This window comes from Notolabrus celidotus, chromosome 22, assembly GCF_009762535.1.
Source record: "Notolabrus celidotus isolate fNotCel1 chromosome 22, fNotCel1.pri, whole genome shotgun sequence".
NCBI classification, from domain to species: Eukaryota; Metazoa; Chordata; class Actinopteri; order Labriformes; family Labridae; genus Notolabrus; species Notolabrus celidotus.
Window position 1 is genome coordinate 16,231,905 of NC_048293.1, and position 13,703 is coordinate 16,245,607.

At 40.0% G+C, this 13,703-nt stretch overlaps 2 protein-coding genes across 3 annotated transcripts; one reads left to right on the top strand and one right to left on the bottom strand.

Moving 5' to 3' along the window:
* Positions 1-721: 721 nt before the first annotated feature.
* cmpk2 (cytidine monophosphate (UMP-CMP) kinase 2, mitochondrial) lies at positions 722-6,394 on the bottom strand. The gene is made up of 5 exons (XM_034675621.1): positions 5,427-6,394; positions 4,060-4,174; positions 3,524-3,725; positions 3,104-3,337; positions 722-1,306 (listed from the first exon to the last, which is right to left on the bottom strand). Exons 1-5 carry the CDS (start codon positions 6,015-6,017, stop codon positions 1,186-1,188), a joined length of 1,263 nt encoding a protein of 420 aa, XP_034531512.1. The 5' UTR covers positions 6,018-6,394; the 3' UTR covers positions 722-1,185.
* On the top strand, positions 5,882-9,431 carry rsad2 (radical S-adenosyl methionine domain containing 2). Of its 2 annotated transcripts, XR_004629717.1 has the most exons (7): positions 5,882-7,235; positions 7,315-7,476; positions 7,654-7,883; positions 7,968-8,117; positions 8,748-8,780; positions 9,082-9,337; positions 9,375-9,429. XR_004629717.1 is itself a non-coding variant. In XM_034675622.1 (6 exons), the coding sequence occupies exons 1-6, from the start codon at positions 6,911-6,913 to the stop codon at positions 9,244-9,246; spliced, it is 1,065 nt and encodes a 354-aa protein (XP_034531513.1). In that variant the 5' UTR covers positions 5,882-6,910; the 3' UTR covers positions 9,247-9,431. The 2 variants fall into 2 exon arrangements, 1 of the variants encoding a protein (XP_034531513.1); XM_034675622.1 differs by having other exon boundaries at positions 9,082-9,431.
* Positions 9,432-13,703: the final 4,272 nt, after the last annotated feature.

Genomic DNA, 13,703 nt, shown 5'->3' on the forward strand with positions numbered 1-13,703 from the left:
CACTGGAATGACATTGATATACAGCGCTCCATTAATTGCCATATGAATAGGGTCTGCAGTGGTTGGCGCTCTGCTGATGCATCACAGTAAAAGAGATGGGTCACTCTGTCTTCTCCAGCCCGCAGCTTTGCCAAGCTCATAATTACTAAAACCTCCAATTAATCTTCCCATCACATAGGCCAAATACACACTTCCTCTATATATAAATGAATTACAGTATGTGCTCTTAGTAAATGTGCGGGCCTGTGTGTGTGTTTTAGCACACATAGGTGAGCATGTGTGCATTATATGTGCAGACCTGTGAGTGCCTGTACCCATGAGAACATCAAGTCCAAACAGCACTGTATGTGCTCTCTCTTCAGCTCCACTGTGAGCCACACAGGTTATCAATACAAGGGACATCAGTTGTGTCAACATCACACAGCCTAACTGAAGGGAATTGGTATCTGCAGAGCTTTGCAAAGGGGACTATTTTTGTTAATAACAAACAATATGTATGCAAAAAAGTTATTAGAAGTTATTATTATGCAAGCTAGAACACAGGTTGATATAATTAGTAAGACAAACTTCAGTGTAAGGCTTATGTAAGATGTATTCTGATCAAAGAGAGACTCCCAACAGATATTATGTGCAATTTTCTTTTTATTTGAAACTGTGTTTAAACATATTAAAGTTTTTGTTTATTTCATCTTAATGTAAATACTCGTTTGTTTGTTTTTTTAAGTCTTGTGTGGCTTTTGTGTATTCTTAAAGATTAGATTTTTTCTTGCTTGGATATTTGAATGAAACTAAACTGGTGCTTACACAAATGTGTCTCAGTATGTTTTAACAGTCATTGTCAGTAAGTGCTGCAACACTCTGCATGAATTGTAAGAAGTCCAAATAGCAGTTAAATGTACTCCTTCTTGTACAACACTTTTGTGTATGCATTTTTGTGTGTGTGTCCAAATTCAAGCATGCACATATGTGTCTGTATGAATATGTATTTCTGATTTGTAGCACACCGTTTTGGCCCCTGGCCATTCAACCTTTACTCATTCTGAACAACATCCCCTCACCACAGTCCCACCCGTCCGAGTCCTCCAGCTGTCACATTTACGACACCTTACTGGCACCCAGTGGTGGAAGGAGGTACTGCATCCACTCAATGTTTGGCCGACAGCAGGGGGAGATGGAGATGATTGTTTACAAGTGGCATTTGCCCCTAATTAAAAGCAGCACTTGTTGGAGCACTTGGTCTGCAGGAGGACTCGCATCTACAGTGATGCAGGCTGGCCCGCTGATCCTTCGGTAAGCCTCCTCCACTCTGAAGAGACACACAAACATCATATCAACAACCGAGGACAGTGAGGATATAAACATTACAAATGACACTTCCGCTGCACTGAATATTGCGATTTTTCAGAACGACTTTAGGCAATTTGGCAGCTCAGTGTTTTGGCGAACAATAAGGTGAGTGATAAAATAGACAAAATGTGAAAAATATCATCATGAGAACAACACAGATGGCCGTTTCCTGAGACAAATGAAGAATCAGATTGACCATCTCTCACTCTCTCAGCAACTCACAGTCACCTCTCTCCATTCTCTCTTTCTGCTGGCCCAACATCTGGCCGTCCCGTGTGGAAAGGCCATTATGTCAGGACAGAGGATGAATGAAAGTAGCCATCGACCTGTCTTCGCAGCGACTAACAGGGCAGCCAGTGTCTGCGAGTTTTGACCGGCTTAATGGAGCACAACAGCTCAGCAACTAATCACCTGTTCTTTCTCATCAGCCGCTTCCCCCCCACGGGACAGTAATTGATTGTTAAGTGTTTGATGGATCAGACTAAGACTGAGCTGACCTGACTCAGTGAAACGAGTAGTGCAGTGTGAACCTCCATCTGTGGTGTTTCCATGTTCTCACACTCAAAGGGAACTTTTTTTCATCACAGACTGTACAACATTTGTCCACAAATGTCACACAGCTAAGTGTGTCTACTGAGATTTCTCTCTTTCTTTTCCTGTAGTTACTCGCTCTGGTTGCTGTACAGTAGAACTGTTACACCTGACATAAGGCAGATTAAAGACACCAAGCAAATACGTGATTTTGAAAGTCAAATCAAAGCATTTGTGGATTATTTTTGTTTTCTGTGTAAATAATTCTGACTTTCAGACATTGGGTTGTCATAATATCATATCTTCACCTCATGATGACAATATTAACTTGATACTTATGGGAAATTTAGGAGAAAAACAACTCTAACAACCAATTTCAGCAAAGGCAAGTCAAGGCTAGAGTGACACTTTACTTGCTAGACTTCACCAACAAACAACTGACTGACTTACATTTCTAATGATGTTCAGAGTTAGGTTTTAGTTTCTTCACTAGCCTCTAACAGTGGTAATATTTAAAAAAAGACTCTAATCTTGTTTTTATAAAAAAAACAATATCATTAAAAATACTGATAAGAAAAACACGCTGACTAAAAGGAGGAAGGGTGATGTTTTTATCATCTTTTGAAAAGTCAATGTCTTTTAAAATTGAGGTTAAAACATCACATTTATATTAAATAAAATATAATCGTGTGTGCAAATGAACCTCTTTAGGTATCAGAAGTTAAGAACCATAAAACTCAAACTAACCTCAAGTCTATCGATTCAATAATAGGTCTGAAAATGGGGACACCTTTGATCCATTTTTTAACAACATACTCACACAAACATTTTAAAATGTTTTTTATGCTGGACATCTCTGGATATTACATTCACATGTCACCTTATTTCTTGGCTGCTTAATGGTTGTTTAATAAATTTGCTGCATTGATAACTATTTTCTTAAAATCAGCATTTTAACTGCGCCTCAGTTGCTGGTTGACTTGTCTTGAACTGTCTCTCTATCTTCCATCTCCCCTGGTACTGTGGCAGTGAATGACAGCTAGCCTCACACATGAGGGGTACCCTCACTTTACAGATAAGTGGCGCTCTCTGTCGTTGTAATAAATATTGGCATTGTATATCTTCACCCTGAATATAAGATGATCTCGCTCTTTTCAGATGTATTACAAGGACAAAAAAACCCTGTCTCTATATCTGGGTCATTATGGTAATCCTTATATCTCACTTGAGTCTGAAAAGCTGGTTGTGGTCCAGCTCCTGCTCCTCTGCCGTCTCTCCTTGACCTCTGTCCCTCAGCCTCCTCTTCCTCTCCTCAGGGTCCAGGGTAAGTAAGACCACCAGGCTCGGCTGCAGCAGGTCAGTGGGCCACCTGTAGACCTCCGAGCTGTCTGCTGGTAAGTTGCACACTGGACCGCTCACCGCTGTGGCGATGGCGTAAGCCGCTGTGCTGTGCCAGAATCTGGAGACGGATAATGGAAGATAGATTTGAAAGATCAAGACGGATAGATAGATGATCAGGAACAGGAACAGGGGGTGTTATACACTGAAGTCAAGGTTGAGATCCCTGTGGGATGGATCTTTGTCCCCTCTTTCATAAAACAGGTCAAAAAACAAGCAAACTTCACAGCACCTCAGCTGTCTTTACCTATCAATGATGACAGGTGTCTTCATGCCCTCCTGTCCTATTTCCTCAGCTGTGATGTAGTTCCCCAGAGCATAGAAGGCCCTGCGGATGAGGGGCGGCTCCCGATCAAAGCGGGCCCTCAAGGGGGACAGGCACTTGGGAGGGGACCGCAGAAGAACAGCCCCGAGAGTATCCCTTAGAGACTCAGTCAGCGTGGTCTTTCCTGTGAGAGAGGGAGAGTTCAAAATCAAAGATTCAAAAAAAGACAGAACCCTCCTTATTTTCAATGAATCAAGGGGCTGAAGTGACTCTTAAACCTCCCTCCAACCTACAATGTTGAGTTTTCATGAGGTTCGCAAAGAGTATTAGATCAGCGAGCTCTTCAATAAACCATTTCCACGGTGATGTAACTTTTCTGAGGTCATGACACATGATACTCCATTAGGCCCTGCTCACTGGCAGATAATGGCTCCAGCAGAGAGCACTGGCCATCACTTTAGCGAGACATCTATACATCAAACTGTTCCTGTATTTATTTACGGCGTAATGGCATTAACCTGTGGCATCCAGGCCTTCTATGACAATCACAGGGAAGTCTGGTTTACTTCTGGCCTCCACTCGACTGGGCAGCAGCTCCAGAGCAGACGTCGCCTCTGGGATGATGTCAGCGCTCTGTAAAACAGACACAGTTTGCTGCTGAAGAGAGGCAGGAGGGAGTCACAGATACACACTGGTATGAACCACCTGGCAATGATAGATACATGCAGGAAACTGGTGCTACTTTGGTGGACACTGCTATGTCTTCCTCTACCACATGGGGGCACCATTTAACCATTTCTTACAAATACAGCACTTGACCATGCTCACACTGCTGTAAATGTCTTGCTCCTAGTTTATTAGGGTTACCCATTTGTTTGTATTTAATAGTTTCACAATTGACCAGCAACTGGAAAGACACCTCTGAATATATCTTAATATAGATTTACCTCCAGATTCTAACTGCTTCAGTTTTAATTCCAGATAACCATAACATCATTCTTCCTATCCAGAAGGAGCATTTTGGAATTCTGTAATAGAATTCTTGCTGGAACTGGGGCACTGGTGGCCCAGCAGTCTAAGCGTCCCACGTATGGAGGCTATAGTCCTCATCGCAGAGGTCGCTGGTTCGACTCCTGGCCGGTTGACCATTTGCTGCGTGTCTTCCCCAACTCTCTGCTCCCCACGTTTCCTGTCTCTCTTCAGCTGTCCTATCCAATTAAGGCGAAAAAAGCCCAAAAATATATCTTTAAAAACAAATAATTCTTCCTGGGATAACTCAATTTTCATATAGGCCTATCTACAGTTCAGTTGTTACAGGAACTTTTAATTTAAGATTTTAAAAAAGAAATGTCATTACAGATATTCACATATGAAATTTTGAATGGTAACAATAAGAATCACAATTATAAACAATGTTTTTGCTGTGGACAATGTTTTTTTTTACATTTAAAGCATGCCAGTGCAAGTTGTGTCACTTAAACTAATCATGTGTATGTGGCTTTAAATTTCAGATGTCATCCTTCATATCTAGAAGAAACTTTTCAGATATCTAAAAAGTGGATTAGATGTATCTGAAAGGGGAGTTTTTACTTGGAAACACTATTACTGATATATCTAAGCTGTTCGTTGTGGATAATAAGAATAACATTGTGAATACCTGAAATGCTTATTTTAACTGGCAATACTTTAACTACAGGTATCTGTAATAGATATTCAGTCAATGGCATGCTGTTTTAACATTTAATACATAGACTAGAGCCACACTGTTACTAGTCATGGTTTCAATTTCAGATATGATATGTGGACATAATATTTCTGATAGGATGTATTCATCATTACATTTTACTTACAGCAAGAAAAACAAACATCATAATGTGACAATGACCTCTTTTAGGACATCATAGGCCTCCTCGAAGCTGTAGAAAACATCCGAGTTAATGATGTTGAGAGTAGCTGGGTGATATTCTGGCGCTTCTGATGACACCACACAATAATCATTTGACATTTCCATCATTTGGCTGTCTGCATCTTTCCACAGGCGTTGAGTCCACAGATCGCCGTCCTCACTTCTCAAGTAAGAACACACAAGCACCGGATCATGCTGTGTTACATCTCGCAAAAGTCCTTCTGTCAGGGGTGAACACGCCGATTTCTCTTTTAGAAAGTAGCCTTTCAAGAGAGAATCCTTGATATTTGGTAGGAACGAGGACATAGGAGACAAGTCGCACCCTTTAGGCAAGTCTCTTAGCAATTTATCCTTCAGCTGTGCGTAAAACCTGGCTTGATTGATTCTGTCGCTGCTGCAGACGAGGACTGAGTAACACCTTTCGTGTCCCTGGACTTCTTTGAACACCTGTGGCATGTCCTCTCCCCGGTGCCTTTCTTGGATCGCAAAATAGAAAGGGGCTCCATCTAGCTCCACTGAAAATACACGAGAGGACCACTGAGTAAGAAGAGACATGGCGCGACGAGACATCTCCCAAGAGCTAATGTCCCGGTCACTTTCCAAACAGGCTTTCTGTGTTTACGCTTACATAACATGAGCCACTGCAAGGAAAACGAAAGTAACTGCGCCCAAGAGGAGAAACGAAACTTAGAGACTATCAGCTGGGTGGTGAGATTACGCACGCAAATGTGTTGCTCATGCAAATAAATGCTGTCCTCGTCTCAACGTGATGTTTACTGAATCAAAGCCACTGATAGGTGGAGGAATACCTGCTGACTGCACCTGCTGGCTGTGTCACGAGGCGTTGTCCCTTTGGTTGATGATTACTTTGAGTCAAGCTCATTGAAGAAAGTTGAGACATAACTTTATCTAGCCTATAATACATGATGCATTAATAAGTAAATAATAACAAAAATGTGCGTAAATTTAAGTGAAAATAACGAAGAATGGTTGTAGACGTAAAATAAAAACAAAACATGATTATAAAGCTTATTATTCTAAGAAAACTGATCATTTTCCAAAGCTTGCACAGGGAATTGTTTCAATGTTGTCTTTTGAAGCTGCAACAAGCAGGTTTATTGTGGAATATACAAAAGTTGCAAAGTGTTAGAAATAACGTCCACAAGCATGCACCTGACTGCCTATATTCACTTTCAATTACTCCTTCCCACCGTATCTGTGAAATGATGCAACCATAATTGACCCTTTATCACTTCGTCTGCAGCATTACATTTCATCCCTGAGTCATCTACCGGCCACACACCCCACTAAGTTTCGTTTTCGATGTTTGTAAACAGAAACTCAGCTGCTGAGCTGACTGACTTTCCTTCTCCCTCCCTCCCTCCCTCCTATCACCACCCCTCTCTATTTAAGAGGCATCCGCGTTCACAGAGAGGACAGAGCAGGTGTGATACGGTCTCAAGATGCAATTCTCCTCTGTAGTCTCGTCTCCCATGCTCCTGCTGCAGCTCTTCATCCGCTCCTTGCATTATTTCCTAGCGAGCATCTTTTCCAAAGTTTGTAACTGGAGAGCTGGAGCCTGCAAGGGAACAATCTCTTCTACTCCGCCTGTTCACAGCAAACTGGATCACAAGGAGGTCCAATATGCGACGACTCCAACAAGCGTGAACTATCATTTTACACGCAAGTGTAACTACAAATGTGGATTTTGCTTCCACACTGCAAAAACCTCCTTCGTTCTGCCTCTAGAGGAAGCCAAGAGAGGCCTGACGCTCCTGAAGGAAGCTGGTAAGTTTGACAAATCAGTGAATATTCTGGTCTTTTTGCATGGTGTCAGAAGTCCTGAATGTATGTCTTTGCTTTTCAGGCATGGAGAAGATTAACTTCTCTGGAGGAGAGCCTTTCATACACGATAGAGGAGAATTTCTGGGGAAGATGGTTCAGTTTTGTAAACAGGACCTTCAACTCCCAAGTGTCAGCATCGTCAGCAACGGAAGCATGATCAAGGAGAAATGGTTCCAGAAATATGGTACGCTTTCAAAGTAGTGTGAACTTTGTTGATTTGTTGTCATATTAACTAGTTCTTTTCAGATTATTATTACGGTGCTTAAAGTCTAAGAAAGCTTTCATCTGAACACTAATACTTTCATCTGAGTTGATGCAAATGTGATATTTGGCCTCAAAAATGTTGCCCTCACTCCACCAGGTGACTATCTGGACATCCTCGCTATCTCTTGCGACAGTTTTGATGAGGAAACCAACCAGCTCATTGGAAGGACTCAAGGCAAGAAGAGCCACATCGACAATCTTTACAAGATCTGCAGCTGGTGCCAGCAGTACAAGGTGGCGTTCAAGATCAACTCTGTCATCAACACCTTCAACGTGGATGAAGACATGGCGGAGGCCATCAGCGGTCTCAACCCAGTGCGCTGGAAGGTAAGGACAAAAACAGAGTGTTTATTTTTTGGGGGTATGGAAGTGTTCTGACACACAGACTCAGCCTCTCGTGTGTGTTTTCAGGTGTTCCAGTGTTTGTTGATTGATGGGGAAAATGCAGGAGAGACGGCCCTGAGAGAGGCAGAGAGGTTCGTCATCAGTGAGCAACAGTTTCAGGAGTTTCTGGATAGACACAGCAGTGTCTCCTGCCTGGTTCCCGAGTCCAATGAGAAGGTAGGGGTCTGTTTACTGTGGTAAAATATATAACTGTAGCTAAAAGCCATATATATATATAATTGTAGGTACATTGTGACATCCTGCTAATATTCTAGTTGCTGTAAGCTTCATGTTTACAGCTGGACCATGTTTTCCTTTGTTCATCAGTGCAGGTTTGAGTTAACGAGTACAGCAGATGGGGATTGCAATAGTTTTGGAGAAGTTTGACTGTAAAGTGTAAAAAAGGAGGGTGGGGTGAATGTGAATGCACAATAAGGGAAGTGAAAGCTGATTCCAGATTATGGGTTTACAAAAAAAAAAAATGCTCCCCTAGGTCATCCACATGAAATCAAACAGATGTATCAAGTTAAAAGAGCTGTGAAGCCACCAGTCGGTTCTATCCCACCCTCTTTTGGCTCTGCCTGCTTCCACTTTGGCACAATCCATGCCTGTAGAGGCTGGCAAAACAAGCAAACAGGAAAGAAAGTGTACATGGTGAGGAACAATCCGCCCTGCATCCTGTCAGTGGTCATATTTTGGCAGGTATTAGGAGTGAAGAAACATCTGAAGGGTTGTTAGCATGTAAACAGTTGAAGATTGTTCAGAATTGGACAGAATTCAACTTTGTGGTCTTGGTTGTGTTTACAGATGAGGAACTCCTACCTGATCCTGGATGAATATGTAAGTACTTTATATTCTTTATGAATTTAACAACAGTTCATATGATCCTTTCTTCAATTAAAACATGAATATGACAGGCCATGAAGTTTTCTTGAAGATTTTCACTTTTGGTTGCTTAGACTGAGATTTAAAGCTTCAGCTTGGCTCAACTCAACCATTCGAATTTGCAAGATTTTACATACTTGGCTGAGGAAAAACTCTAGTTTCTTCTTTGCCTTCTAACTATTGAATACACAGGTAACTCACCACCTCTGAAGAGCCTTTAAACCTGTGACTCATTCACTCTTTCTTCTTCTTCCAGATGCGTTTTCTTGACTGTCAAGAGGGAAGGAAGGACCCTTCAAAGTCCATCCTTGATGTCGGTGTGAAAGAGGCCATTAGCTTCAGCGGCTTTGATGAAAAGATGTTTTTAAAGAGAGGAGGAAAATATGTGTGGAGCAAAGCTGATATGAAGCTGGAGTGGTGAACGGCTACAGTTATTTGATTTACCTTATTTCAAGTCATTTGTGCAGTGTTACCAGTTTCTTTGTTTGTGTATTTAACATGTTGAACTTGATTTTCTGCTTATGGTTGTTAAAAAATAAGAAAAAAAGATTTCTCTGTAAATATGTTTGCACTTATTTGTTTTTGTAGATCACACTTGCACTTGTATTTTTAACAAATAAAATAAAATAAAGATATTTTTCATTACAAAATGCAAAAGTGTATCATTTCATTTTTATTTCATTAATATTTTTGGTCATTATCTTTAATTTTGGCCAATGTAAGTCCAGCCTAAAGTTCATATGGAAGTTGTTTCCTGATCTTTATTCCTGATGCTGTAAAACAAAGACAGGTCAATGTACACTGCGTGCACAATTATTAGGCACGTGAGTATTTATGTGAATATGTTAAAAACTATGTTAACAGACGTTTTCATATTTGTCAAAAAGTCAGATAGTGAATATATTTCTTCAACTGTGGTTAAAATGATGTTTTTCAAATCACGTTGGCTGTATTTTTAAATAAATGCAGAATCTGCAGAAATGAGCGTGCCAAATTATTATGCAAGTTGATGATAAGAGGAAATAACTTGTAAAAATTAAAAACTAGGCACCATTTTAAACGTTCTGTTGATTGAAAATAATAATATTTACTACAACTGTTTTCAAACTTCAACAAAAACAACTGTTTTCTTTACATTTGTATACAAAATAAAACTGTTAGTCTTTGAAACATTTCAAATCTAAAGTGTATCTCAAACATCCAATATAACCTTTTTTTTCAGTGAGGGTCAGAGGTCAATCAATCAATCAATCTTTATTTGTATAGCGCCAAATCAAAACAAACGTTATCTCAAGACGCTTTTACAAACATAGGAGGTCTAGACCACACTATGTCAAATTATGAACAGAGACCCAACACCAAGACAGGGTAAGACTCAGTCTGACCCCACCTTAATCCATCATGAGCATTGCACATCGCAGTATTTAGCTAGTTACAGTTGTGAGGAAAAACTTCCTTTTAACAGGCAGAAACCTCAGGCAGAACCAGACTCATGTTAGACAGCCATCATGCCTCGACCGAGTTAGGTCTGGAAAGACAGATAGAGGGGAGTAAGAGAGAGAGGTGATAGTGATGAGACGAGTCGTAGAAGCTGTTGCCGCTGGAGTCCAGCACGTCCGTATCAGCTGGAGTCCAGATCGTCCACAGCAGGAGGACGACTACGGCAGCTCAGAGGAATCTACGAGACAATGGAGCTCAGGGACTCCAGAAAGGTCTATGGTTAGTAACTTTAATGGGACAGGCAGAGTTAAAGTAAGTGATGAGGGGGTTGGGGGGAAGGGGGTGAGCTAGGATCCCAGTGTGTCAGTGTGCCAGTTCCCCCGGCAGTCTAGGCCTATAGCAGCACTGGTAAACAGATTTAGTGAGGTTTCTGATGATTTCTCTGCTGACACTGTGAGCTGTACCTTGTATGGCTTTCCAAAGATGCTCTTTTGAGCTATATTTCTTGCCATTACTGTAAATTATCTCCTTTATTATTGACCACAAGTTCTCAGTCGGGTTGAGATCGGGTGAGCAGGCAGGCCAGTTCAGGAGGCGATCCTCTTTAAAGCCCTGAGATGCCATCCTGTCCTGGGAATAACGTGAGGCATGTGACGGTGCATTGTGCTCATGCATGAACACTAGCATCTTTTTCACTTTAGCTGAATGTCTTTTCCTCCATGCAGGAAAATACAAAAGAGGATCGCCTCATGAACTGGCCTGCCTGCTCACCCGATCTCAACCCGACTGAGAACATGTGGTCAATAATAAAGGAGATAATTTACAGTAATGGCAAGAAATACAGCTCAAAAGAGCATCTTTGGAGAGCCATACAAGGTGCAGCACACAGTGTCAGCAGAGAAGTTACCAGTGACCTCTGACCCTCACTGAAAGAAAAGGAGGTTATATTGGAAATTTCAGAAACACTTTAAATTTTAAATGTTTCAAAGACATTAACAGTTTTATTTTGTATACAAATGTAAAGAAAACAGTTGTTTTTGTTGAAGTTTGAAAACAGTTGTAGTAAATATTATTATTTTCAATCAACAGAATGTTTAAAATGGTGCCTAGTTCTTAATTTTCACAAGTTATATGCTTTTATCACCAACTTGCATGATAATTTGGCACGCTCATTTCTGCAGATTCTGCATTTATTCAAAAATACAGCCAACATACTTTGAAGGTGAGTTTAAGAGAAGTCATGAATGACTGAAAATTAAGAGGAACCTCAAAACTTCAACTCCTAGCTTAAGCACAAACTTGTTTCGCTGCTGACATGAGTCTTGTTCGGTTTCATTGAAACTGGAATGGAAGATTTAATCTTAGGGTTTTCTCCTGGTAGACAACAGCTGATCAAATACAAAGTTCAACATTTTGATAAGAGCTGTACTCATATTTAAAAATATATAAATAAAGCACCGTAGATCAACTTGAGTGACAAAAAAAGGCTATGAGCATTATAAGGTCACATAAGATTACGTGATGAAGGAACATCGGTTTCATTTCCTGCAACTGGGAGATTATTGGAATGAAATAACGAAACTTAACTTGACAACATTACTATCTGCTGACAGGAGGAAGAGATGAGATCAGAGGAATGTGATCTGTCTTGTCAGCTGATTTTTTTAGAGCTGGATTCACTCCAAACTGACCTTAAAACATACCTCCATGTATTTTCTCATTGTTTCAGTTTTAATATTCAGTTATAGTTTATACAAATATAGTTACTAAACAATCTGCATCATTGGCCGAGTGTACGTACAGTCATAGGGAATTTTGGTCTATATTGCTGTCAATGATACACAGTTCATTGTTACATATACACCATCAGGTGAGAAATGCATAAAGGAATAATGAAAGTAAACACATCTCTATGCAAGTCAGATGATTATTTAAAGTAGGCTATCACATTTAAATAGTGGAAATGATTAGCACTGAATGAAACGGTTAGTCATGTAAGTCTACAGTTAATGCATGTATGGATGTTTACAAAGTAGAGTGCAAGTTAGGTCATATTTATGATTGATAAAAAATGTACAACTGTAAATGTAAAACGAATCATTTTTATTTAGTGATCTTTTAGTGTTACAGGCTGATGAGCTGTTCATGATGGGATGTCTTTGAGGGATCTGGCATGAATAAATTTGACTCAAACCTGGACCTGGAAAATAACCATGTGCAGTATCTGGCTTGGCCCCGCCTCCGCTGCATCAATTTATCAACTTTCGGTCAGTGGACTCCGTTAAATCAACAAGAATCTCTTCGTTCAGAAATTGCAATGTGCCCTTTCGCCGCACTGCCTTTGGGCAGTCAGCTTTTTCTGTGAAAGCCACAACTCAGTGGAACACCTTACCGGAGGACATTAAGAACAGTGAATCTCTCAGCAGCTTCAAAACCAAACTGAAAAGTCTGCTAAAGGACACTCAACACTGCAACCACTGATTTGATACTTTTAAATTGATTTACATACTGTTTGTTTGTTTGTTTGTTTGATTGTGTGTGTGCGTGCGTGCGTGTGCGTGCGTGTGTGTGCAAGCAAGTGTTTTTACAATGTGACTTGCCAAGGGACTGCAGATGTAAATTAGCTTTAAGCTAACTCTGGTACAATGCATAAGATGGTGACATTTATGTTAAATATTGTACATGGTCCCTTTACAAATAAATCGAATAAAAAAAAACAAAAAAAAAAACTGTAGTGTCTGCATAGCAGTCTACCACAAGAGGGCGCATGGAAATTGAAGAAATTGTGCAATATTACCTCTTTGTATTTAACATTATTTCAACACATTCTCTAATGTATACATCTCCAAAATGTTTTTAATTTTTTTTTTTTTTGGCTTACTCTGGACTTCTTTGTATTTTATGTGTTTTATATTTATTATTAAATACCCTTTGGAATTGAGAAATCCTGCAAATATTTCTCATATGTTTCTGAGATAAGGTAAGATATTACTTTATTGATCCCCGGGGGGGCGGGGGGGGGGGGAAATTCAGTTGTTACAGCAACCCAGATATAAGTACAATCAAGAAGACCTTTCAATAAGTAAAATAAAATAAGTAAAAATAGATAAATAAAGCTAGAATACAATATAGATATATACAATGTTACAATGGAATTTAGATTAAATAGAAGTAATTACAGGCAGTATTAAAAAATGTTTCAGTAGTGACAGGTTGACATGGTGTGATTTTGGTTGGTAATGACAAATTAAGCATTAAATAAAAATAAATATGGGTATGTAATATGACCATGAGTTGTAGTTACAATAATAATGTAATATAACATAATGTAGTATGGCAAAGATAATTATAATACAGTATATTATGCATTATAATGCCAGCAGCAGTCAAGAGAGTCAGTTCGGGATGAGATGATGGAGTGTGACAGACAATGCAGGG

Coding starts and splice junctions, on each gene's coding strand:
- cmpk2 (XM_034675621.1), bottom strand. CDS start 6,017: ATGTCTCGTCGCGCCATGTCTCTTCTTACTCAGTGGTCCTCTCGTGTA. Junction 3,726..4,059: donor AGAAGGCCTGGATGCCACAG/GTTAATGCCATT, acceptor CCTCTCTCACAG/GAAAGACCACGCTGACTGAG. Junction 3,338..3,523: donor ACACCTGTCATCATTGATAG/GTAAAGACAGCT, acceptor ATCCGTCTCCAG/ATTCTGGCACAGCACAGCGG.
- rsad2 (XM_034675622.1), top strand. CDS start 6,911: ATGCAATTCTCCTCTGTAGTCTCGTCTCCCATGCTCCTGCTGCAGCTC. Junction 7,236..7,314: donor GACGCTCCTGAAGGAAGCTG/GTAAGTTTGACA, acceptor TTTGCTTTTCAG/GCATGGAGAAGATTAACTTC. Junction 7,477..7,653: donor GAAATGGTTCCAGAAATATG/GTACGCTTTCAA, acceptor TCACTCCACCAG/GTGACTATCTGGACATCCTC.